We start from the raw sequence: 27,815 nt of genomic DNA, 5'->3' as shown, positions 1-27,815 counted from the left end.
TTAAGAAAAATATCAGGAAGAAATAACCACAAATATTGCTTACAAAAATAAATTCATCACAGTCTTGACTGGGCTACAAGCAATGAACTTGTTACTCAGTTTCTTTCTCTGGTGGGACGACTTCCATCAGCATCTGAAGGTACATGGTGACAGGCTCTGGGACAGAAAGCACAAGAAGTGCAGTTAGCAACACATAACTAAAAGACCTCCCTATCACTGCTGAGCAGTGAGCCTGTTCTTACTCTGTGGTGATAGGTCACCTCTTAGGACCTCCACTCAGGTGACACCTGGGGTTCAGAGTTAATGAGAACCCTCCTGGTAACTGCATTGGTTCTGTAGAAATTATTTCCTATTAAGGAATTAGGAACCTGCTAAATATTTTTTTGCTTCTAATTTACGCTATAGGAAAAATATGAGTGACTCAATTCTGTGTATGTGTTTAATACCAAGCATTGACCAATATGAAGTCACTGAGACTGCATTGTGTCTAAAATAAAATTTTTTTTTTAAAACCACCTTGACCCAAGGTCTTATCAGATGTTTTTGGAAGGAGCAACTTGGTTAAGCATACTTAAGGGAGGAAACGGCTGAGAAGCAGCTTGTATTTTGTATCATCAGGTTGCCAGTCATCCTGGCTAGGTTCTCCATCAGTGTGGTCAAATCCAAGTTCATTTCAGAAGCATGGAGAAAATGGCTATTTTTCTGAATGACTTCCTTTCCTTTCTGTACTCATGTGCCTGCCTGCAGCCTTTCTCAGCTTAGGGTTGAGACTGGAGTGAAGAGAATGGAGGTGAAGGGAGCTGTTTCAGGAAAGTGGAAATAATAGCTATGTGTGCTTTGTTTTCACTTTGCTAACCAACAGGAAATAGTCTGTCTGGTTCTACCACCACTTGCATGTAAGTGGTGGTACCAGATTCCACAGCTGAGAAAACAGGTAGAGAGAAGCTCTCACTTGCTCAAACTGAAGAAAGGCATGCTCCACCCTGTTACTTGCATCTGGAATCCCAGATCAACTTCCCTACCAACCAACTTGCTTCTGTTCTTTCATACTGTGTGTATTATATTTATGCAGGTGTATAAATATAAACCATAGGAGGGCCTCGGGTGATTTTTTTTTCTTGTTCTGACAGGCTGAACAGCAGCAGGGAAGAGTTAGGTTTTTAATCACAGTTACTCAATGAATGAATGTTGGATGCCAGACATTGCTAGATTCATTGTGCAGAGCCCAGTTCTGGTCTGAAAGGGACTCCCAGTATAGAGAAGAAATAGGCCATTGATCACCTCACTGCCTGGTGAGGTGGCTTTGAAGGCAAGTGGGGTTTCTTAGTTGAATCTGCTGGGTAAAGTAAAACACTAGTGAACATAATGTAGTTACAGACTTTTAAAAAATAGGTAAGTTCAGAGGGTTTTTTTGAGGCATTTTTTTGCACAGTGCTTTCTTTTTAGAACCGGAAGAGGCTAACATAAGCTAAGTTTTTAAACAACTCTTGTCCAAAATAGATGAGGATCAGGATGCAAAATCCGGATGGTCTCAGCATGGGAAGGTTCAGGCCCTTGTCCCAATTCCCTGTCCTAACTACCATCACTTTTGGGGTATTTGGGGGGATACTGTTGAGCCTCTTAGGTGATGGCCACACAGCTCTGGCAGGAGAAAATGGTGCTGTCAAGATGAGATGTAGGACATGAATATACTTGACCCTATGGAACTAGTCATTCAATAGTGGTTTAAATGATAAATTTTATCTTAAGTGTATTTTACAATTGAAAAGAAAATGGCGAGTTTCCTTCCTTCTTGTTAATAGTATTTGACAGGAACAAAGGAGACTAGGGGTAGACCCAGAGCATTGTAGAGGGAAAAGCATCCTGTATCCTCCAACGAGGAGGTGAAGTCTGTTATCTAGGTGAGAATCTGTCATAAGGAAATGTGGTGGTGAGAAGGCAGGTGAGATTGTCCCTCTGCCCTTTACTGATGGCACAGTAGCCCTTCTGTTTATACTTACTTGAGATTTTCTGAGCCCATCCAAACTTGTAGTAGACAAAAAGGAAGTAAAATATAAGGCCACTCAGTATAAATAACACACAGTAGAGATACTCCCATGCAGGCCTACTGATGATTGGGGCCAGAACCAAAAACACAGATATGAGAGTCACCAAGATGGGAATGAAAATGGGTACCTGTAAACAAGACAGCAAGGCGTGTGGTTAAGCTCCATACATTTGTTTTCCTTTTTAAAATTTTCATTTTCAATTTTTTCATAGAAAAAAAGTAGAATGAACTCTATGAACCCTTCCTCCAGTTTCAAGAATGTTTATGTAATTTTGCCAGTCTTTTCACCTACTCCAGTCTTCTTGTTCCTAGAACAGACAATACAGATAACTGTAAAATGTTGAATATGCATCTCTATAGTCAGTGAAGGCGTACTGTTTTTTTTTTTGTTGTTGTTTGTTTGTTTGTTTGTTTTGGAGTTTGTTTTTTTTGATGGGGGTACCAGGGGTTGAATTCAGGGGCACTCAACCACTGAGCCACCTCCCCATCCTCGTTTTGTATTTTATTTAGAGACAGTCTCACTGAGTTGCTTAGCACCTCCCAGTTACTGAGGCTGGCTTGGAACTCATGATCCTCCCGCCTCAACTTCTCCTGAGCTGCCGTGTGCCACTGTGCCCAGTGTAAGGCCTCCTGTTTTTAACTAGATAATCCCCCCTCCTTATCTTGCTACTGATTCCTTGGGGGAAGTAGATGATTTCACCTGTACAGTGTTTAAATCCAGTTTTGTGTGATTGCTTCCTCCAAATGTCATTTAACTGGCTCTTCTCTCTCCCGTATCCTGTGAAGTGGTTGATGTAGAAGGAAGAACCCTTCACGGTCGGAGCAGTGCACATCCTTTTGTGATACTTCATGAGGCCATAATGTCTGTCCCACTTTTGAAGTGCTGAGGTCCATCAGCAGGTGTGGAGGAGAGAGACCAATCCAACCTCACCATTGCAACTTTCTTGCTAATTTTTCATGGTTTTAAAGCAAAACTAAAACTGAAGCTGTAATGGTTTTATCTTTCACTGATCATGTTGACTCAATTGGTGATTTCATCAGGGATTGCAAAATGGTGATGTTTCTCTTTCCTTCTTGACTTAAATGTCTACAGTGAATAACTTCATCAACTACTTGGTTATTCTGAATTGCAATTTATACGGGAAAGGCAGCATAAATGCTTGGCTCTTTTTACTTCTAAATTTTTAGAATGATCTTAAACTCTTAAACTCTTGGGTTATAATATATTTGTGAGTTTCAATCCTATGTAATCATTTTTTCCAATGTTCTGTTCAGCGTTCTGTTCATAGTGCCTTGTCACTGCCATCAGGAGCCTCTTAAAACTGGCTTTAGGGCCTTGGCCATGTGATCCTAAATCTTTTCAGAAGCTTTTCCTACTTTTTGGCATGACAGGATGTGCCAGACTTGGATCCATCCATCTCTTCAGGGAACTCTGTATCCTTTCAGTGAGAAATGGCATTAGAAGACTGTAATCCCGGGGCTGGGGATGTGGCTCAAGCGGTAGCGCGCTCGCCTGGTATGTGTGCGGCCCGGGTTCGATCCTCAGCACCACATACCAACAAAGATGTTGTGTCCGCCGAGAACTAAAAAATAAATATTAAAAATTCTCTCTCTCTCTCTCTCTTTAAAAAAAAAAAAAGAAGACTGTAATCTGGGTGGTTGGAATACTCATTGTTCTTTTACAAGTACAGAGATAAAGGTGCTTTTTCAAGAAGGGAAAATTTTTCATGAATTTATACAGATTCTTTTAGTTTAAATGTAAGATTTCATGGGAGATTTTTCCTTCCTTTAATTTAGACCTATTTTTTTCCTTATGTTTCTGAAATCTTGCTTCTTATGACTTTAACTCAATCATTTGCTTTATCTTATAATGTAACTGTTAGGCACTTTAAAATAAGTATACCAGTATTATATTATAAGTAGAGCTAAGAAGCTTAAGAATTTTTCTTTGTAAACCCAGCACATTGGCACATGCCTATAATCCCAGTGACTAGGGAAGCTGAAGCAGGATGATCTCAAGTTCAAAGCCAGCCTTAGCATCTTAGCAAGACCCTGTCTCTAAATAAAATATAAAAAAAGGCTGGGAATGTGGCTCAGTGGTTGAGTGCCCCTGGGTTCAATCCCCGGTATTAAAAATAAAAAGGGATTTTTTTTTTGAAGTTCTTTTTTAACCAGAAACATAGCCCAAAGGAAGATTTATTCCCTTTATTATCTTAATTATCTACAGTGAAGGACTTCATCAGCTGTTTAGTTATGTTAAATTGTAGTTTGTACAATTCTAGTAATTATTTAATATTTTAATAGCAATTCTAGTAATTATTTTCTCTATTTGGTTATGTCACCTACTTGTTATAGAGTAAGGTTTATCTTCACTTGTTTTTAATTTTTAGGGATTCATTTTTTCCTTTTTAGATTCCATTTTTTTTATATTTATTTTTTAGTTTTAGGTGGACACAATATCTTTATTTTATATTTATGTGGTGTGAGGATCAAACCCAGTGCCTCATGTATACTAGGTGAGCACTCTACCACTGAGCCACAACCCCAGCCCCATCCATTTTTGTTTATTAATATTACTATTTTTTTAACTTTTCTTGATATCACTTTATTCTTCCATTGTTTCTTCTTGAGAATAAACATATGCACAAACATACATATGCATGTTCATCTTCCACTGCTCTTACATAAAAGATAGCAACTTGCATAATAGACAGTTTTGGAGCTTGCATTTTTCTTTCAGTATATTGCAGGGGTAATGCCCTAGTAAATACATAAGTTTTGTAATCATTCATCTTTTACTGTTGCATACTACTACTCTACTTTGTGGCTATTCCATAGTTCATTCAACTGGTCTTCTAGTCATGGACATTTGGGTTGTGTTGAACCTTTTACTGTTAACAATGCTATGATAAATAACTTTGTATTTCATATTTCTGCCAGTTTCATTTGGGGATAGATCATTTCAAAACGAGATGGCTGGGTCATATTATTTTGCTAGAGATTGCCAGATTTCCCTCCATGGTAGCTATGCCATTTGTATTCTGCTAGCAATGTATGAGAGGGCTGTTCCGCATGCTTCCTCCAATGGAGTCAGACTTTGGGATTTCTGCCCATCTATTAGGCAATAAATGGTATCTCATTCAATTTTGGCATGCATTCTCTTATTAGAAGCCAAGTTGAACTTTGTTGGGATTTTTTTTTCTTTGTTTATATTTTTGTCATTGCATTTTTTTCTCTTTGAACTGTTCTTTTTTGTATCTTTTGTCCATTTTTCTTTCATATGCTGATATTTTTCATCTCTGTCTTTAGGAACTCTGTATGTTAATGATATTAGCTGTGTGTGTGTGTGTGTGTGTGTGTGTGTGTGTGTGTAAGAGTGTGTGTGGGGGTGTAAAATTATTTGCAAATATTTCCTTATGTACATGTTTCTTTTTTAAAGACATGAATTTTTACTTTATTAGAGTTCTATTTATCATTTCACCCCTTATTATCTGGATTTTGAGTCATGGGAAAGTTTTAAACATTTATAAATTTATAAAGAAATTTGTTTTCATGCAACAGCACCATAATATTTAAATATTTAATAGCATTCTCTTGTTTCAGTGTTTTCCTATAATTCTTGCTTATTTGTCCTTCAGTATGAACTTAGGAATTAACTTATATATCTCCAGAAAAAAAAAATACATGACATTTCTATTGCAATTGTACTTATTTGTTTATTTATCTTTATTTTTATCTTTTGCAGCTATATTTAAATGTCTGAATTAATTTAGGGAACACTGACATCTTTATGATACTGAATTTTCCTGTCCAAGAACATGTATGAATTTCCATTTGTCCAAATTTCCTTTGAAGTCTTTCAGGAATATTATGCAGTTTTCCATCTACAGGTCTAACGTCCTGCAAAGTCAATGAGTGGTTTTGTGTTTTGTGGTTCTGTTTGAGAGGAGGAGGTATTTCCTAAAATTGGCTAAAATCTTTACATTGGCTCTAATTTGCATAAAAGCTATTGATTTCATCGTGCTTATTTTATTTTGTTCCTTTTTTGGGGCGGGGGGGCAATGCTGGGATTGAACCTAGGGCCTCATGTGCTAGGCAAGTGCTTTACCAGTGAACTGCATCCTCAGCCCCTAGTGTGTTAACTTTATATCTTACAAACTAAATTTTCTTTTAGTTTTTTCTTTGATCTTTCAAGTCTTCCAGAGATACAATTATATTGTCTTTATTTACTTTTTAAAAATTTTTTAGATGTATGGACCTTTATTTTATTCATTTACTTATATGTGGTGCTGAGAATTGAACCCAGTGTCTCAAATATGCTAGGCAAGCACTCTACCACTGAGCCACAGCCTCAGCCCCCAATTATATTATCTTTAAAAGGACAGTTATAGATTCTTTTCAAAGACTTTTCTAGTTCTTAAAATGCAAATTGTTTTCTTCTGATCACCCTGCTAATATCTTTAAAACAATGTTAATGATGGTAGAAAAAGAAGTCATTCTTGTTCTTAACTTTAGCAAGAATCTCTCTAGTGTTACCATGTCAAATAAATAGCTTTTTGCCTTTTGTACGTGTGCATGCGCACATGCATACACATATGAAATGGAGAGTACATATTATTAAGGTCAAATTCCTGTTTGTGTTTTTATCATTAATGTGTGTTAGATTTTATTTTTTGCATCTCTGGTGATCATAGGGATTTCTCTCATGGATATTCTGGTGTGATGAATCATAGCCATCCATGAATTCAGCTTTAACTAATAGATTTTGATCATTTTGATTATGGACTTACTCATAATATATTTTTAATGTAGCTGGATTCTGCTAGTTACTATAAAGATTTTATATCATTATTCATAAGTGAGATTGTACAGTAATTTTTCCTAGTTTGAACTGTCTTTGTAAGGCTTAATATCAATGTTATAGTATATAAAAAATTGAAAACCAATTTTTAAAAAAATCTTAAATGGGGGCTGGGACTGTGGCTCAGCGGTAGAGCACTTGCCTCGCATGTATAAGGCCCTGGGTTCAATCCTCAGCACCATATAAAAATAAATAAAATAAATATACATATAAAAATACTCTTTAAAAATGTACTTAAAATAAATAAAAAACCTTAAATGGGGAGAAAATACAAAACTCAAGTAAGAAATGAAAATGGGAAAACAGTCTCCAGAACGCAGGAAGTTATTTTTCTTAAATATGCTGAGAACTACTTTGGACAATTCTATACAAATTAATTTGAACACCAAATGAAATGGACAATTTTCTAGGAACGTATGGTTTACTAAAACTGATCTCAACAGAATTAGAATCACAGGGAAATTCTAAAATTCAGATAATCCCAGTATTAATTTGTACTAGAGAATTGAAAAAAAAATGAAAACTTTCAGAAAGCCAGTGTGCTTAGTCACTCATTTGTTTTTCTCTTTTTAACACTTCAAGTTCTTTTCATATTTATTAATGCCTTCTACTCTCTTTCTCTTGTTTTTTGAGTTGCCTGGTTTTCATTTCTTTTACTTTTATTGATATAAATACTTAAGGCAAGGAAATGTTCTCAAGGCTCCAAGTTGTGTCTATAGATTATCTCATTTTCATTATTTCCTATTTCCTCTTGGACTCAAAAGTGTCATTTGTCCTATTTTTTGTTGTGTTGCATTATAGATGAAGAATATAGTTTGCATGATTTTTTTTTTTTACCATCAAGGTTTTCTTTATGTTTTTCTAAAGATTGTCAGTATTCAGACCTGTCCTATATGTGAATTTGAAAAGGTGTGTTTGCTGTTGTTGGGTTTCAGAGTTAAATATCAGTCTGTAAGATCTACCTTACCTTGTTGTTGTTTTTAAGTCTTCAATCACTTTTACTAGTGATGTGTCTGGATCTGTCTTGGACCAAAGGAGGTGTTTTTTTTTTTTTCTAGAAAGTACATTTTATTTTATTTTATTTTATTTTTGAATTTTTAATATTTATTTTTTAGTTCTCGGCGGACACAACATCTTAGTTGGTATGTGGTGCTGAGGATCGAACCCGGGCCGCACGCATACCAGGCGAGCGCGATACCACTTGAGCCACATCCCCAGCCCCCAAAGGAGGTGTTTTCAAGTTGCCTGTTATTAGTGTGTTTGTATCTCTTTGGGGTATTATCTAGAATGGGCAATAGTTACATTAGCTAGGAATTATTTTCTTTCCCTCAGCCTCTAATTTAAAATGATATCCTTAATTGGCAGCTTACCTGGCATACTTTTCTTTCTTTTTTAAATTTTTTTTTAGTTGTTGATGCTATTTATTTATATGCGGTGATAAGACTCAAACGCAGTCCTCACATATGTGAGGCAAGCTACTCTGCCACTCAGCCACAACCCCAGCCCTGGCATGCTTTTCTTAATTGGTATATACTTCACGTTATTTTCTACATTTTCATTTTTGTTGCATAATATTGATATACTGTTCTTTCACCTTTACCTTTCATCCTCTAGCCTCAGTTCTATAGTTAAATACATTTACCTTATGCCAATGACTTTCTGGTTACAGAAGTTCATTCTCTGGGTGATTCCTCAGGAGGGCTCATGTAATAATACATTCCTTGAGTCATTTTATACTGGCAATTATATTCTTCAAGGTCATTTTGGCTGGATATGAAATCTTGGATTTTGGGGGGGTTACTGTGGTTTGAAACAGAGGTGCTTTACCACTGAGTTACATCCCCAGTGTCCCCCGTCCCTGCCTTTTTTTTTTTTTTTAATTTTGAGACAGGGTCTTACTAGGTTATTATGGGCCTTGCTAAGTTGCTGAGGCTGGTCTTGAACTTGTGATCCTCCTGCCTCAACCTCCTGAGTTGCTGGTATTACAGGCCTGAGCTACCGTGTCCCATAAGAATCTTAAATATACTGCTCCAGAGTCTTCTGGCACCAAGTGTTAATGTTGGTATTATTATTTTTCCTTTATAAGTAAATTAGGGATGGCAGTGGGGACAAAAAAGGGAGAATGGATGCCCAAAGCATTTTTTAAAGCTCCATAATTATATCAGAATATATTTTTGTTTCCTATTCTAGTTTATACTTCCTAATCATGTTGTATCCTTTTAATACATTGGTTGAATGGTTGCACCTGCCCTTCAACCAACCTTTCCACCACAGGAAATAGTTTTGAAATTAGTTTTTAGAATTCTGGTTAATTTCATTCTTTTCTTCAGGGATTCCAATTATACATGTATCAGAACTTCCTTGTTTCTGTCTCCTTATTTTCTCTCAAATCCTCTTTCTTTCTGTTTGGAATTTTTCATTTTCTTCTTCAGGTCCTCTGTTTGCTGGCATGATCCTTTGCCCTCATGTTCCTTCTTGCTTGCTCTTTATTTCTGAAATTATTTCGCTTTCTGAAATTGTTTTGAAGCCTGACACAACATGGGCTGTGTATGCAGCCTCAGCCAGGTGGAAGGCGTGTATCCCAGACGCGCCTCCTGGGACCTGAGGTTCTTCCATGCTCGGTGTGGATTCTATTCCTAGCAGCTGTTCCGGTCATCTTCAGTGGTTCAGGGGGTGCTTCTGTCCTTCTGGAAGGAAGGTTTTGTGGGGAGCTGCTAGGATCCTGGCAGGCTGAGGACATTACAGCTCTGCTCTCTAACCTCCACTGTTGGTTCTTGAATCTTCCTACTGGGAATCCCACCTATGAGCCCTCTGGGTGGGGCTCATAGTGCTTGCATCCAGGGTGAGGTCAGTGGAAACGCTTCATTTCCTCATTTATGTTGAAGATGTTGGCTACAGGGCTTTCCCTCTGCTATTCCAGTGGCTCTGACTATTTTTATGAAGGGTTTTGTGCAGATTAAAAATCTATCTTGCCACCCTGATGTCACAGCCTAGGTGAGCTGAATGAGGTGGAGCTGCCAGGCTCCAGGCAGGTTATATCTGTTACCATAAAAATTGAATAGCAAAACAAAGTAAACTCTACTTCCTCTCATGGTTTATAGGCACACCAGCTATTGAGAGGATGGAAAAGCATATTATAAAGGTGGACAAGAACAGACCCCGGACCAGAGTCCAGAAATCCCTATCATTATATGAAAAGTGTATGCAAGAGGCCAGGTTCGGTGGTGCACACTTTTAATTCCAGCGGCTTGGGAGGTTGAGGCAGGAGGATCACAAGTTCAAAGCCAGCCTCAGCAAAAGCAAGGCACTAAGCAACTGTCTCTAAATAAAAATACAAACAGGGCTGGGGATGTGGCCTAGTGGTCAAGTGCCCCTGAGTTCAATCCCTGGTACCAAAAAAAAAAAAATTTTAAGTGTATGCATGAGAGACACTGGGACTATTAGAACTGACTTGTTGCTATGGTTAGAGAGATTGGTCACAGTTATTAATAACAGGTATGATACAAGTGGCTAATTGAATCATAAATTATCATATGAAATGAAGTAAGGAGTGAACTCCCCTCTAAAATATAATACTTAAAAACAGAGTAGAGTCAGGTTGGAAAGAGAAAGATTGCTCTAGCATTTGCAATAGTTGCCTCTAATTAATTTTAAGAATGCTTATGACATTCATGCATTAAACTTACCTTGATAGGCCTTTCCAGGTCTTTTTTTGTGAACCTCATCACAATGAGTCCTAAAACCGTCAGCCCATAAAACAGCCATGCAGCAAAACTGAAATAATTGACTAAGGAGTTTATATCGCCAGGGATGATATAAATTGTCGCTATAATACCCTAAAAGAAGAATGAATTCTTAGGTCATTAGTACATAAAAACATTACTCTTATCATTTCACAAAAGACTGAAGAAACAGTTTGTCCTATGCATAAAATTTATAACATGAAAGAACTTTCCCAGGTAACCTTGACTATGGCTACCATAGCTGTTCTCTTTGAAGCCTGACAGGAAGAACTGAACAATTTTTGAGTCTTCGAAGAGGTGATTTTAAGATAGGGACAAACCAGATAAATTATATGTGTGCATTGTTCTGGCTTCATAATCATGAACTCAATTACCAGAGAGTTTTCTTCATGAGCCAGAGCCTCCTGGACTATGAAACTCAGGTCTGATCTTGATGGCATCAGTTGCCTGGCTCTGGCCCTGTATCTGGGCCTGTTTCCCATCTTCTGATTGAGCATGGTGGTGAAGAAGAGGGTTCTCTGGAGCTGGGGAGAGTGGTCTGTCCCTGAACCAGGGATATGAGTAGTTTCTGGGTGTCCAGAATAGTTGCACAACACAAGAAACTCTAACTGGAAGATGCCAACGACCTCATAACTTCCAAGAAACTTTCTCACTAGTAGAACATAGTGAGAGATTATCTGTTAAACCCTGTAAGCGTCTGGGCTTTTATCAAGCTTGTTACCAGGGACCCAGAACAGACAAATGCACATGCATGTAAGAAGTAGGGAAGGTACAAGCTTGGAAGGTTCAGTGTCTTTCACAGATAAATTCAGAAAAGGGAGAAGTTGGTAAATTAAATTGTCTTCAGTGTGTGTGTGTGTTTTATGTCAAGTACTAAGGGAATGGATCATTTAAAAACCATGGAGTTTAGCAGGTTGACTTCACCACCTGAATTGAGGGCCCTTCTCCCTTTAGGGGAGCTGGTGTCCTGGCAGGATTCATACTTACGTAAAAGATGATAGCGGGGGCAGGAGTGAGGCGCCTGACACTGATGTAGGAGAGCACTTTAAGCATGTGGCCTTCCCGGCCTGCAACGTATATGAGCCTGAAAGAACAAGCATATGGCAGTCACTAAGCAAGTGTCCTGAGTTTCACTAATGAGACCAGAGAGAAGGGAACTGAGTGGTAACTGGCATCTTCAGATGCAAGTCTGTTCTCTGGAGGGTATTGAGTTTGGGAGGAGTAATTAAGGTAGCCAAATATGCCTGTGAGGACTGCATCCTGGGACAGTGGAGTCACCAAGGCGGGGATAGTTGGGGAGGCCCTTTTAAGAGGAGGTGCCTACTCTGAGTCCCGAAAGTTATGCAACAAACGTGTAAAAACTAGTCCAGGGCCAGTGAACCCCAGTGCCTGGGCACTAGACAGAGGCAAACACAGAAGTGCCTTGTGCTTGCAAAAGTCAAGCCACTGGAAGTCCTATATTCTAAAAAGTCGAGCAAATTAAGGGTGAATTAGCCTGGCATGGTGGTGGATGCCTGTAATCCCAGCACCGTGGGAGGCTGAGGCAGGAGGATCACAAGTTCAAAGCCAGCCTCACTAACTTAGTGAAGCCCTAAGCAACTCAGCAAGACCCTGGCTCTAAATAAAATATAAAAAGGGTTGGGGATGTGGCTCAGTGGTTGAGTGCCTCTGGATTCAACCCTAGTACAAAAAAAAAAAAAAAAAAAAATTAAGGGTGAATTAGCCCGGCATGTTGGTGGATGCCTGTAATCCCAGCACCGTGGGAGGCTGAGGCAGGAGGATCACGAGTTCAAAGAAAACAGCCTCACTAACTTAGTGAAGCCCGAAGCAACTCAGCAAGATCCTGGCTCTAAATAAAATATAAAAGGGGTTGGGGATGTGACTCAGTGGTTGAGTTTTCCTGGGTTCAATCCCTAGTACAAAAAAAAAATTAAGGGTGAATTAGCAGGCACAAAGTGCACTCAGTTCTCCCCAGAACTGATGGTTCAGTAACCTAAAAGACTAAAAAAGGAAATGGGGGAAAGCTGAACAGAATTGTTAAAGAGAGTTATCATAATTAACAATTCAATTAGATACAGTGAAAAAATAAGTTGTAAGTTAGATGTACACACAAAGCACAGAGAGAAGAAAGTATAGATGAAAAAGTGAGAAGAAGACACCAAAAAGCTCAGACACTTGAGTGAGAAAAGGCACATTCAAAAAGCAAAGAATTTTTATAAAATTGAAACATAGCTAGGCACAGAGGTACATGCCTGAAATCCCAGCTACTTGAGAGCCTGTGAATTGTAAGTTCAAGTCCAGCCTGAGCAACTTAGTGAGACCCTGTCTCAAAAATTGGCCATGCTTGGGCAATTATATCAGAATGAATTCTACTGTCATGTATAACTAAAAAGAACCAATAAAAACAAATAAAAAGGGTTGGGGATGTGGCTCACTGGTAGAGCACCCTGGGTTCAATCTGTGGTACACACAAACACTGAGTCCCCAACTGAACCCAGTCTCACACAAGACAAAGCATACCTACCCAGATGTGTTATAGTGGAAAGAGATCAAAGTCTGTAGAGCTCCTGAATTTAAGAGACTAACTACAGAATGGTGTACATGGTGAGAATATTTTCAAAATGATGAAGGAAACAGATTTTCACATTTGAATTCTCTGTAGCTAAACTAGCATTCAAGACGTGATGAATAAATGCAGTCTTAGATAAGCAGACATTTCCTCTCCAGTCCTCATTGGAAACTTAGAGTCTAGGGAAAAACAAACAACTTAGAGGCAGTCAATTTTAAGAAGCAATGTTAAGGAAAATATGTTGGTGTATAGATAAATATTGGGCTAGTTTTTCTTTTTTCTTTTTGTATTGACAAACATTTTTTGGAAGTGTGGGCTAATAAGATACAGCTGATGTACTAGACAATATGAAGAGCGAGCCCTGGTAAGAGAGGAAAAAGAACTGGCATACTGCTACTGTTCTAGACACTCAGGTTCTATTTTGGGGTGATCATTAGAAGACTAGTATAACTGTCACATCAGAAGAAAAATGGGACTAAAGAAATTTGATAGCTTTAAAATAATCATTGAGTTGTGATAGATAAGAAGACAGGGAGCAATATGTTAGAAATTCATTCAGTTGCATCAGCAATCATTTGAATTGTAAACACATTCCGTTGCTAGAGACTCTGGTTGGATTTGTTCAAAAAGCCCAATGACACTGAAAGGTTGGTGATAGAAAAGATGGGACATTACCAAAAATAGCCTCAGGATAGCTGATGTAGCAATAGCAGACAAAATAGAGTTGAAGGCTTTAAACTGATAGTTTCTTCCGGGGTGGGGGCGTGGGGGCAGGGAGACAGTCTACCAAGAAGTAGTAAGAAGGATGACATAAAAACCAGATGCCCCTGAAACAGGGAAATCGTGGCAAAGCCTCTGTTAAAGTGGGCAGCTAGAACAGTACAAGTTGCAGACTTGATATAAAAATCTAGAGACAGTTTTAGAAATGCTAGTTTCAAGACCATAGCAAACACACTTTTTTTTTTTTTTTTTTTTTTTTTTGGTATCAGGGATTGAACTTAACCACTCACTGAGCCACATCCACAGTCCTTTTTTGTATTTTATTTTGAAACAGGTCTCATTAATTTGCTGAAGCTGGCTTTGAACTCGAGATCCTCCGGCCTCACCCTCCTGAGCCACTGCACCCAGCTAACAGACTTTTCAGTGAGCCACAAAACAAGCTCTAAAACTTTTGAAGAACTGAGAGCATAGACTACAAACTGAGACTAGGAGGCTGTGGAATTAGTTGTCAGGAATACAAAGACCAAAAAGACCCATCCGTTTAGAAACAGACACTTGAACTGTGAGATGATGCCAGCCTGTTTTTTTTCCTGGTTGATTCCCAGGAAAAAGGCAATGGAAGCAGGAAGGAGTTGACAGGAAAGGAGAGCAGACAGTGCTGCACATTGACTCATTCACATTCATTTTAAAATGTTCAGTTCTCCACAAATGAATATACCAAGCCGCACAATCACAGTGCACCGGACAGAAAGCATGAGTGCCCCTGGAGTGCTGACCAGGCGAGGAGAAGTCTGATGTGGTCCTAGACCTACCAGATTCTACATTGCAAAGCTATAAGATGTTCTCATAAATACAACAATAGCACAAAAAAGGACCTATCAGACTTCGTGAACCAGGAACACATGGGAATGATAATAGAGGCAATTGTAACCAATGAGGGAGAGAAGCAATAAGTAATATTGGGATGACAGATAAATGTTTGAAAAAGAAAGTAAGATCGGCCTCACCTCGAACTACCTTCCACACTGATCAAAGAGCTAGAGTAGAGTGCTAGGGGGAAACCCAGACAAGCACTTTAAACAATCTTGGAAGGCAGAAGGAGATAAAAATTCAAGCCTGTTATGGTTTAGATACAGGTGTCCCCCAAAAGCTCATGTGTGAGACAATGTGAGAGAGTTTAGAGGTAAATGATTGGGTTCTGAGAGCCTTAACCCATTCAGTGTGTTAATCCCCAGTAGGAATTGATGAGTGGTGACTGTAGGCAGGCAGGGTGTGGCTGGAGGAGGTCGGTCATTGGGGGCCTGCCCTTGGGGTATATGTTTTGTGAGCTGAGCTGCTCCTGGTGCCCTGAGCTCTTTTCCTCTGCCACACCTTGAGCCCCAAGGAATAGAGTCAGCCATCTATAGACTGAGAACTGTGAGACAGTGAGCCCCCACATAAACTTTTTCTCTTAAAATTGTTCTTCTCAGGTCTTTTGATCTTAGCAGCTAAAAAGTTGACTAAAAAAAAGCCATTGTGGGAAATACTTAGATTTTTTCCATAAAAATTATATACAACCAGGTGGGTGGCACACACCTGTAGCCCCACTACTTGGGAGGTGAAGATGGGAGGATCTCTTCAGCCCAGGAGTTCAAGGCCAGCCTAGACCCCATTTCCCATTCCCCCCCCCAAAAAAAAACTATATATGGTCATCCCTCTGGATCCTTGGGGGATTGGTTCCAGGACTCCTGCAGATACCAAATGCCCAGATGCTCAGGTGTCTTACACCAATTATATTGTTTGCACATCGTCTGTATAATCCTCTCATCTGCTGTGAGTCGTCTCTGTAATGCCTTAACACAGCGTAAATGCTGTGTAAATAGGTGCTGTACCATATGTCTGTGGAATAATGACAAAAGTCTGTGTATGCTCGGTATAGACTCATTTTTTTTTCTGAATGTATTTGATCTATGGTTGGTTGAATCCATGAATGTAAACATACCCATTTATGCAGAGCAGAGTGGCACAGACCTGTAATCTCAGGTACCTAGAAGACTAAGTTCAAGGCCAGCCTCAGCAACTTAGTGACACTGTCTCAAAAAATAAAAAAGGATGGGAGCAACCCCTATTAGGTCCCCTCTTGCCTTGCGAGAGTTCTGTCTCTTCTCACTTGAATAAATCCTACTCTTTGGATGCTCAAAAAAAATGGGGGGTGTGGGGAATTGGGGTTGTAGCTCAGTGGTAGAGCACTTGCCTAGCACGTGTGAGATCCTGAGTTGGAATCACAGTACTGCAGGAAAAAAAAAAAAGGCTGGAGTGTGGGTGCAGTCCATGGCAGAGCACTTCCCTAGTGTGTACAAGGCTCTAGGCCCTATCCCCAGTGCTGGGGGTGGGGGTGGGGGTGGGGAGTAAGAACAGGTGTTGGTGAAGGCTGTGGGGAAAGGGAACCCTCATGCATGGCTTGTACAAATTTAAATGAAACAACGACATAGAAAAAAGTTTGGCAGTTTCTTCAAAAGTCATAATTTATGAAGAAATATTATACAAGGGTAAAATACATCTTGTGTTTTATTTTCTTATACTTGCTTTGTAATTAAATATTCTAATAAGCATAATATAAATGGTTAAGCATAATTTTGTAAACTACTAAGAAAATAAACCAAGTCTTATTAAATATTAATGTACCATACTGGCTGGGTGATTGGTTGGTTTATTTTTCTGGAGATTGAACCCCAGGCCTGTATATGCTAAGCAAGCGCTCTGTCACTGAGCTACACCCAAGCCTACCATGTCAGTGCCTTCAAAACAAAAGTGGCTTTATTTTTCCATCTCAAACACAACATTATATAGTGAAAATTTAATTCAACTGCACCTGGCAGCTCCACGGCTTTAAATAAACATCTACATTTTAACCAGAACTAAAGTTAATCATAAAGTTAATATATGACCAAGCTATATTCCTAGTAGCTTATCAGAGAGAAATAAAAATATTTCTTCATACAAAAACACATACAGTGCTGTTGTTGTGGCTAAGTTGCAGAGCACTTACCTAGCATGTGTGAGGCACTGGGTTCGATTCTCAGCACAACATATAAACAAATAAATGAATAAAGGTTCATCAATAACTAATAAAAAAATTAAAAATAAAAAGATATTGAGTCCATCTACAACTAAAAATTAAAAAAAAAACACACAGCAGCACTGCATAACAGTCAAAACTAGTTAGTTCAAATGTTCATCAGTTGGTGAATCCATATAATAGAATAGTATTCAACAATTAAAAGGAATGAACTGATACACACTACAACATGAATGAACCTCAGAAACATTTTGTTCCTAAAAGAAGTCAGCTGCAAATGGTAGCATTTAGATGAACTGTCTAGAAAAAGCAAGGTTACAGAGACAGCATATCTGTTTAGGGATGGAGGTTGAAGTAAAGAGTAACTGTAATTAAGCATGAAGGAAATTTTGGCGGTGATGGGAGTGTTCTAGAATTAGAACAGCTTACAGGTTGACCAAAATAGCTGAGTTGCACAATAGCCAAGCTATGGAAACAATCTAGGTATTCCTCAAGGGATGAATGGATTAAGAAAATGTGATATACACACAATGGAATATTACTCAGCCATAAAGACAAATGAAATAATGGCATTTGCTGGTAAATGGATGAAACTAGAGAATTATCATACTCAGCGAAATAAGCCAATCCCTCCAAGCCAAAGGCTGAATGTTCTCTCTGATTTCTGGATGTTAACCCAAAACAAGGGAGGTTGAGGAGGGGAATAATAAAAATCCCTTGGGCTAGACAAAGGGAAACGAAGGGAAGGGAATGGGAAAGACAGTAAAGTTCGTTGGACATAACTTTCCTAGCCTTGTATTTGAGTACACTATCAGGGTAACTCTGCAATGTGTACAGCCACAAGAGTGGAATCCCAAATAGAGTAAGTTATATTCTAGGTATAATTTGCCGAAATATATTCTACTGTCATGTACAACTAAGAAAAATAGCTGAGTTGTACAATTAAAAGGGTGAAGTTTTAACAGGTCAATAACTATTCAGCCTTAAAAAAAAAAAATTCAGGCACAACAACATGATGAGCTCTTAAAAATGTATATATTAGAAACTATTGGGAGCAACTTTTAAAATTTTTTAAATGACATTTATAATTGCAAAAAAATATGAAATACTTTGGAATAAATGTGACCAAAAGATGTGTAAGAACTATATATTAGTTCTTACTACTCAAAACATTTTTGAAAAAAAATTATTAAAACAGACAATCTATGCCTAGGACATAGAAGAATCGACACTTCCAAGATGGCAGACTTGCCCAAATTCAAATTCTGTAATTTACAACAACAGGGATGGCCTTAGAAATCATTATGCTAAGTGAAAGAAGCCAACACAGTCCAGATCAAAATCCTCAAGAGTTTTTTGGGTATAAACTGACAAGCTGATTCTAATGTTCATATAGAAATAGGAAAACTGGCTGTCTACATGCAGAGAAATCAAAATTGGACCCTTCTGTCACCCTTTATACAAGAATCAAGTCAAATGGATTAAAGACACAAAACTGTAAAATTACTAGAAGAAAATAACAGAAAAGCTACGGGCATTGGTCTCAGCAGTGGTCTCTTGCCCATGACCCCAAAAGCACATGCGGTAGAAGCAACTAGACAAGTTGGGTTACATCAAAGCGAAAAACTGCATGGTGAAGGGCACGGGGCTTGAAGAGACGACCTTCTGGCTGGAGAAATATGTGCAAATCATATATCAGTTAAGGGGCTTATCTCTACAACATAACAGGAACTCACTCTGTAACAAGACAGTCCTGTTAAAAACAGGCAAAGGCCCCAAACAGCAGATACACGAAAAAACGTTCAACATCACTAATCAGAGAAATGCAAACCAAAACTACAACGAAGACATCATCTCCCTCCTGATAGAACGGCTATTTGCAAAAAAGAAAAAAGACAAGTGTTAGCAAAGATGAAGAGAAAAAGGAACCCTATACACTGTTGGTGGGGATGTACATTTATACAGCCTTGTTGAGAGACAGCAGAGAGGTTCCTCAACAAACCAAACAGAGTTACCATACCACCTAGCAATCCCATTTCTGGGTATGTACTAAAAGGACTAAAATCAGTGTGTCAGGAGAGAAATATACACTGTAGCGTTATTCACAATAGCCAAAATATGGACACAGCCTAAGCAGCCATCAACAGATAAATGGAAAAAAATAATGTTCTATAAATACACAATGGAATACTAGTCAACCTTTAAGAAAAACATAATTCTATCATTTACAACAACGTGGATGGCTTTAGAAATCATTATGCTAAGTGAAAGAAGCCAAGCACAGAAAGGCAAATATTACATGATCTCATGTTCTTGTGGATTCTAGAAACTTGAACTCATAGAGGAGAAAGTAGAATGGTGGTTACCAGAGGCTGGGGATGTGGTGGATGGACAGGGAAAAGGAAAATGTGGGTCAATAGGTACAGTATCAGGAGGAATAAGTCATGGCACAGCAAGGTAACTATAGTTAATTATCAAGTACACGTTGGGCTGGGGTGTACTCGGTAGTTGAGCGTTTGCCTAGCATGTGTGAGGCCCTGGGTTCACGCTCTAGAACTGCAAAATAATAATAAAACATACTTCAAAATTGCTAAGAATGGATTTTAAATGTTCTCATCACAAAGAAATGATAAGTATGTGAGGTGATGTATGTGTTCACCAACCTAATTTGCTCATTCCACAATTTATAAATGTATCACATTGTATCTCAGAAATATATACCATTGTTGTCAGAAATAAAAGAAGCTGGGTGCAGTGACACACACCTGTAATCCCAGCAACTCAGGGAGCTGAGGCAGGGGGATTGCAAGTTCAAAGTCAGCTTCAGCAACTTAGGGAGGCCCTAAGCAACTTAGCCAGATCCTGTCTCAAAATGAAAAATATAAAAAAGGGTTGGAAATGTGGCTCAGTATTTAAGTGTCCCTGGGTTGAAACCCCAGTACTATTTAAAAAAAAAAAAGTAAATTGTATGTAGAAATGCAAAGAATTTAGATTAGTCTTTTTCTTTTTTGCCCTGCTGGGGTTGGAACCCTGGGCCTCATGCATGCTAGGCAAGAGCTCTACCTCTGATCTGTCTCCCCAGCCTGAAACGCTTTTGTTAAAGAACAAAGTTGGAGGACTAGCACCACATGTATGTTGATAGGTTCAAAGAATGATTCTGTGGTCCACATGTGGCGATTTCATTCAGAAATATATCCTTTTGGACTCTGGACCCTGGGCACAGACATGTCCCAGAATGTTCTCAACAGCAGATTTAATGGAAGCAAGCGAGTGGAGCATCTGTTGCATTATGCTGCCTCGTGAAGGAGAATGGGCACAGCTGGTAAAGCTGGGCCGAGTGGGTGGGCGAACCCCACCTGTTTCTACCTAGTTTTCTGGGACCTCACCAGAGCTTCTTACTTTGATGTTGCAAAGACAGAGCTGAGGAGTTGCGATGGAGACTTATAAGGCCTGCAAGCCCCAATGATTAATATCTGCTTAAGGGGAAGTTTGATAATTCCTGGTCAAATTTGTGTGTATACTAAAGTAAAATAGTGAAAAAATGCAACATAGAAAGGACCAGGTGGAAAACCAAGCCTCATTCATCCACTATCACTTCCTTCTGCCTCGTGCTGAAGTTGGCAGGATTTTCCCCTCATTTGGGATAAACTGATGTGACAGCGCCAGGATTGAGGTCAGCCACGTGGTCTCCACGGGCAGGTGGCCAGCATGCTGTGTGGACCAAGCCCCTCCCTCTGCGGCCTTCTGAGTCCTGCCTAAGCCACGAGGGGTTCAACCTGGCAGAGCCCCAAGCACCTAGGGCTCCAGCCCGGGAGAGGGTGCCGGGGTCCCCTACCTGCCCGCTGTAAAACAGGTCCCATTGGCAGCACCGATGGTCGAGAACGCCACAAAAAGTGGAACGACCCATGAGGCAGGATAGAGGACGCGGTCACCAAACGTCTGGCAGGGGAAGCAAAATGAATCCTGAGGGTCTTCCATGGCCTCTAGGAGCTGCTGACCCAAAAGAGCTACTCGCCCTCCTAGAAGACCCAGGTCCCCACTCTCCTCGTTGGGCACAGCCTCCGGGACCGACTCTGCTGGAGCGGGGAGGTGGAAAACCTCTTCGGGGTATCTCAGGATTTGGGGCGGTGGCAGAAGTCTCCTACCAACCACTCCCTGGCATCAGTCCTAGTCACCCCTCTATTCAGCTGCTTGCTCCCTTGACCCTTCACTCAAAATGACCTTGCTCTCTGCCCTCCTCCGCCACCCATTCTCCTGGTCATGGGTGACCTCATTGTTAGACAAAACTGCATCTCCTCCATACTCTGAACCCCATCACCTCCTTGTCTGTTTCTGACTCATTTCCTGTGGCCCACCAATACCACCTGGCCTCCAGCCATGGACCCCCCGGCCCAGTATCCGCTATCTCTGGTTCGGTTCCTTCTCATCCAGCCTTCCCACCTTGCTCAGCTGGACTTCCAATTACAATTACCTCTTTCAACTCCTAGCATTCTCCCTGGGCTTCCTCTTGTTTGTCAAAACCCCCAATCTGGCTCAATCCAGCCCTCTGCTCAGCCACAGGCTGCCCCTTGCCTGGGAAGACTGGCAGGGGTGGGGTGGGTGGGGGATGGATTGAGAGGAAGAACCCACCACCTGCTGATGGCCTCCCTAACCCCAGGCCTCTCCCTTTGGCCAGCGGATAGTCCCTGATCTGTCCAGGCTCCTAAATGACTTTTCCCTCCTCCTCACAAACCACAGCCCCTTCCCATCAGCACTCACCACGGCCACGGCCTGGGACTGCAGGAGTTCTGTTGGGGTCATCACAGTGAAGTAGGCAATGTTCATGAGGATGTAGCACACTGTCACCAGAGGGATCCCAATGACAATGGCCCGGGGCAAGTTTCTGGGAGAGACAGTGACATAGGAACACAGGGTCATGTGAGATTGTCATCTTTGTCCAGCCCTTCCCTGCTGGCTGCCCTCCACCTGCTTCATCTGGGATAAGGTCCCAGATGCCCTTTCTGAGCCCACCCCTGCCAGGGACGTGTGGCACAGCAGAGCCCCAGCAGGGATGAGGCATTTTCAAAAGAGAATTTTCCCTCTCACACTCCAGGGCAATAGAATTAAATTATTTAAAATAAAATGAGGGGCTGGGGTTCTGGCTCAGTTCTGGCATGCACGAGGCACTGGGTTCGATCCTCAGCACCACATAAATGTAAAATACAGATATTGCGTCCACCTAAAACTAAAAAAATAAATATTTAAAAAAGTGAATAAGGGGGCTGGGGATGTGGCTCAAGCGGTAGCACGCTCGCCTGGCATGCGTGCGGCCCGGGTTCGATCCTCAGCACCACATACCAACAAAGATGTTGTGTCCGCCGAGAACTAAAAAAAAAATAAATATTAAAAAATTCTCTCTCTCTCTCTCTCTCTCTCCTCTTTCACTCTCTCTTTAAAAAAAAAAAAGTGAATAAGGAAGAATGATCGCTCAAAAACAACCTCCAGGGAAATTTAAAAAATAAAATAAAATAAAATGAGCCAGAGATAAAGGGGGTTCAAGTTCTTCCCTCCCCTTAGCAACCATGCCACTGCCCCAAACAAAGCCAGACTCTACTGGGTGTATAACGAGCTGACAGGAAACCTTCTGGGCTGGTAGGGTCAGCTCCCAGCTGAGGGGTCGAGTGCTTGCCCAGCATAAGGCCTGGGTTCCTCCCCCAGTACTGCAAAAAGAGCAAAATCTGGAAGTAGGTGGTGGAATAGCAGGAGGAAGCAGCTCCACTTTTTGCCTGGGAGGAGAAATTTGCTTTCACACACATCGTGTTCTGCTTCCTTACCTGAAAGGGTCTTTAAGCTCTTCTGTGATATAATTGAGTTGATTCCTGGAGAAGAAAAAAAAAAAAAAAAAACGTAAACAAGGGTGACCTGTAACTTGTGACCTGACTTTCTTGGCTAAGATCGTGAAACACGCAGTAATAAATGTCAGCCTCATTTAAAATTCTCCACCACAGGGAGCTTTGCTCCAGAACACTGGGGTGGTCTTTTTCTGGGAAGCCCTGGTGGCCACGTGGCCCAGGACCCTTCCAAGACCTACACATCTGTCTGTCCGTTGGTCAGACGGGAATCACATGGATTTTCAAGAATGTTCAGGAGTGGGGAGTCTCCAGGATACTTTGAAAACAATGAGAGACTGAACGGGAGATGAAACTCACAGGAGTGACAGCCCTGCACGTGGATGGCCACACTGCTTCCTTAAGTCACACAAGCATGGTCACATCGACTAAAACTACTGTTTTTCAAGGTTTAAATTGTTGAATACACTTGGCCTTGTCAAGCACAGGGCAGCCCCAGCTGAAGCCTGCCCTGCTTCTCACCAGAGCCTCTAGGCCCAGGGGTTGTCTTTCTGGGGCCTCCTTTTTGTTTGCTTGCTGAAGATTCTGCCTGGGGCTCACTACTACCTGCCCATCCGAGGTGCCATGTCCAGGACAGGACAGGGAATGGGGCTGACTTGGTGTCCCTGGGGTCTGAGGGCAATAGAAAGGTCAGGGGTGGGGCACTATACAAAAGGCAAATTGAAGGTGAATTTTAGAGTTCCACCCAACCCCAGAAAGCAGAGGCCTTTGTTTTCCATAAAGTTGAAATCAGAGGGGGCCTTACCAGCCGTCATAGGCCCAGAGTCCATTGTAAAACGCGAGACTGACGGTTCCCACAGAAACTTTCGTGCCCTCAAAAGAATTTTCAAAATTCTTTGTGTTTCCTGTAATTAATCCAAACAGTGGACAGTGGGTGTCAGCTGACCATGTCTCGACTTTGCACTCCTCTCCATGAGAAAGAAGGGCGTGACTTGTGACCTCAGGTTATAAAACAGACTGAGGGGCCGGCCGCCTACAGCTTCTTTGGGGCAGTCCTGCCATGCGCAGGACTGTTCCCGAAGGAAAGCAGGTGTGTGCTGGGCGGTGCCCACCCTTCTGCCTTGCTGCCGCTCACCTTGGGCCAGGAGAACGAGTCCACTGATGATGATGATGGCCACGATCACCAGTTTGGCTGCCGTGAAGAAGTTCTGCACGTAGCTGCCGAGCCGCACACTCAGTGCATTCACTATCGTGATGAGCACTGGGAATGGTCAGAGCGGGGCGACATTAAGTGCTTGTGGTTTTCCACAGGCCCTGGGAAGTCTCTCTACTCCCACTTCCACCCTCCCCCCCCCCCCCCCCCCCCCCCCCCCGTCCACCACATTTATGTCCTAAACACAGGGAGGGGGCAGAGTCAAGCACCTGAGTTGAAAGATCTTGAAAATGCACTTGATGGTGAGCTTTGTCATCCAGCTGGGCTGCCCCAGAGGATGATGGAGAAGCAGCCAGGCCTGAGCCAGGGACACGGATGACCCTCAGCAGCCCCTGGCAGGCCTAGGGGTTTCTCGGCACCAGCAGGAATGGCCCAGCCTGCCCTGCTTCTCCCCAGAGCCTCTAGGCCCAGCGGGCCTCTTTCTGGGTGTGGAGGAGCTGGGGCCAGACTCCCTGACCACCAACTGTGCCAGGCTTTCCCTGACCCCTAACTGGGACTCCAGGGTTGGATACTCACTGATAGCAGCTGCAGCCAGGCATTTAACGACTGTCTCAGGAGGCGTGCAGCCCGAGTAGAAGGGCGCACACACGTACTCAGAGAAGCTGAGGCAGATGATGGCAAAGGATGAAGGCTTCATGACCATCAGGCTGGTCCAGGAGAAGAGGTAGGCAGGAATGGGGCCAAAGGCCTCCATCAGGTAGGGGTACTCGCCCCCTGACTTGGTGATCATTGTGCCAAGCTCTGCAAAGCACAGTGCACCTGGAACACAGACAAGATGGGCCACCCGGTCCCCTGGTGAGTGTTACCCTAGTCCCAAGGAGCCTCCCTCCCTCAGGGGTCTGGGCTCCCAAGGGACCACCGTGTCCTCTCATGACAGCCAGCCTGGAGTTTGGACTGAGGACATTTATTTGTAGCCCAGTGTACCCTTATTTGCCACATGCGCATCCAAAGTGAACCCAGCAACAGCAAGGACAGCAGTGCTGTGTGTGTCCCCACATTTGACAGGAAGGGGTCCACGGGGAGCAGGTCTTTGTTACCCAGTGTTGCAAGGATCCCACAGGCTGCCCATATGATGAGACAGGGCCCCACGGTTTCCGTGTTGCTGAGCACAGACTTGGGGGAAATGAAGATCCCAGAACCGATGATGGTGCCCACGATGATACAGATGCCACTGACCAGGCCCACCTGGGACATGCAGGAAGGAAGAAGAGTCAATGCTGCCACCCCAGAGGTGGCAGGAACCAGAGGCAAGTCCTCAACACCCATTTATGGCCAGCGCAGCTAGATGGCACATCCAGGCAGGTCCACCTGTGCTAACAGCAGGACAGTTTGGGGGCTTTGCTTGTATTGAAAAGATGGATCCTCATGACAGCCCCCTGAGTTGGGGATACCATACCACCCCCATTTTACTCCTGCCCAGGATTAACAGGTGGGGCAGACCTGGCTCAGGTTGCATACTGCCAACCAGCTCCCCAGAAAGATTCACTTGGCAAACAGGTCAGCACCAAGGCCCCTGGGACATGTCATTTAGCTGGGCAGAATAGAAAGGATTTCTCCACCAAGCAGACTGTGGTCAGCACTTGGAGTCCTGGCCAGAGGAGCCACATCAGCAACAGAGACCTCCCGGGGACAGAAACACTGGGGGACTGAGAAACTTCCTGTGGTGCCATTGTGTAGGGGAGGGTGTGGGCTTTCTAAGAACAACATCCAACTCAGGTACATACTGCACGACTACCTCCCCATGAAGTTCGAGAACAGGACAAATGAATCCACAGTAATAGAAACTCAGGGTTGGGGTGGGAGTGGGGAGGTCCTTTCTTGAAAGGAGCAAGAGGGAGCTTTCAAGGTGATGCATTTATCAAAACTTTTCAAACTGAGCTCTAAAGAGCTGCATCCTTCACTCTATGTGAATTATATGCTAATGGGGGTGTGCTTTTTCAAAGGGGAAAAACATTTTTTTGACTCAATAACTCATAACATCAGCCCTTTGAAGCTGCCCAGGCATGATTTCCAGAGCAGGGAGTGAACAATGTGTAGGTTAGATCAGGGTTAGATCCCAGAGGGTGAGGAGGATCCCATTGAGGCTGGCTGCCCAGCACCCTTGACACACACAAGCAGGGACTTCAGCTTCCTGAGCACTTCTCTTCCTCCTCCTCTGGCTCTGTTCCTGGCTGGTGGTTTGGCTCACCAACATTTGCCCCATCCCCATCCCAGACCCTTTCTCTTGCAGGGTTCTGGTTTGGATCAGGTCAGCCATTCAAGCCATTCAACCTATAGTGTCCAAATGGGTTTAGGACATGCCTGGGGTTTGTTTAGCTGTGCTATGTGGCTGAAGGGCCACAGGGTTCTGGAAGGACATCACTGGAATCAGGCCTGAGGCTGGCAGAGAGGGAGAGTTGTTGCTGCTGAGTTCCTGGCTCCTGCCTCACTAGATTCCTCCAAGATACAGTTGTCACCACTACAGATGCTCAAACTAGGAGGATCCGATATTGGGCAAAGATGGGATACAGCAAACTCAACCATCAGGAGAGCTTCTCTGACCGCCCCTGTAAAGGCCATCGGTTTAAGCAAATACTGGAACCTCTACATGCTTGCCCAATGCATGGAAGCGTGTTCTTGAACTTCCTGTATAAATTTTTAGAAGAGTATGCTGATTTCACTCGCCAGCACGAGGTAAGTCCAGAGAACTGTTCGTTTTAAGATGTACTTTGCAGAGCAGAAATCTTTTGGTTCCTTACTAGGGATCAGTGGGGACTTTGGTCCCTGCTGCCTGTCCCTCATTCAGACCTGACAACCTCCCCTAACCCCCCCACCCCGCCGTCCCCCACACACCCTTCCTTACCTCTTTCTGGAGGCTTGTGGTCTTGGGTTCATTGCTCTGGATCGACTTCTCATCCTCTCCCCGTTTTCTCAGGCTTGTCTCCCCCATCTTTTCCTCCTGCTAGTCCCAGGAGGCTGCAAGGAGGGCATGGGCCGAATCTTGATTCAGCAAAAGCAGACAAGATGCAAAGGGAAGCTCAGCCAGGGCTCATCTGGACTAGTGCATCTGCGTGGTGGGATCTGACTCCCAAAGCAAATTACTTGCTTGTGTCTCGGGAGAGAACGGTGGCCAGTCCCTTAGGGACAGTTTGCTCAGTCCCAGGAATAAAAATCAGTCATTGATATTGCTCAGGTGGTGGGAAACAGAGCTTTCTGGATCTTTCCCATACCTCAGGTACTTGTTTTGCCCCCGGCCTCCTGGCTCCCAAGTCACATCACTGTCTCCTGTTCCTCAGTCACTACACACTTGAAACTCACTCCAGCTCCATGCTCCAGCTCCAGTTTTCAAAAGTAGAAAGAAATAGCTTAAAACTCACTGGAATATACTCAGTGGAATCAAGGCCAAGGCCAGGATGTCTGTCCCACTCTTCCTTCTCAAGTTTAAGACATCTCATGCTAACAGATCCACAGCTTCAGTGGAATGATAAAAAAAAAAAAAATTGCTGAGGGACACTAAGAATTAAGAGATGGTCATACCTTTCTCCTAAGTAAATTCTCTGTCCAGGCCTCCTTCAAGAGAGCAGGGAGCCTTACCCCTCTGGCCTTACCTTTCTCCTTGACCTTGTAGAGCCAGGGGAGCTGCCGGCCTTACTGACCACCTGCGTCTGTACAGTTGATCCCTAAGGAGGGCCATCTCTTATGCCCAGAAGTAGAGGAAGCCAGAAGGTACAGAGGTCAACAGAGGTAATTATTAAACATGCCTCTCTTTTTTTTTTTTCCCCAACAATGAAACAACA

At 42.3% G+C, this 27,815-nt stretch overlaps 1 protein-coding gene across 1 annotated transcript; it reads right to left on the bottom strand.

Annotated features, from left to right (window-relative positions):
* Positions 1-91: 91 nt before the first annotated feature.
* SLC7A9 (solute carrier family 7 member 9) lies at positions 92-26,968 on the bottom strand (the record flags this gene model as incomplete). Its single annotated transcript, XM_081273519.1, has 12 exons — positions 92-156; positions 2,001-2,175; positions 10,595-10,744; positions 11,639-11,735; positions 20,834-20,937; positions 21,757-21,880; positions 22,812-22,856; positions 23,632-23,731; positions 23,962-24,087; positions 24,556-24,798; positions 25,077-25,224; positions 26,882-26,968. 12 exons carry the CDS (start codon positions 26,966-26,968, stop codon positions 92-94), a joined length of 1,464 nt encoding a protein of 487 aa, XP_081129645.1.
* Between the last annotated feature and the right edge of the window lie 847 nt (positions 26,969-27,815).

Source organism: Spermophilus citellus (genome assembly GCF_964194105.1).
Source record: "Spermophilus citellus genome assembly, chromosome: 18".
Taxonomy (NCBI): Eukaryota; Metazoa; Chordata; class Mammalia; order Rodentia; family Sciuridae; genus Spermophilus; species Spermophilus citellus.
The sequence above is the reverse complement of the archived record's forward strand: the minus strand, read 5'-3'. Positions and strand labels throughout refer to the sequence as shown.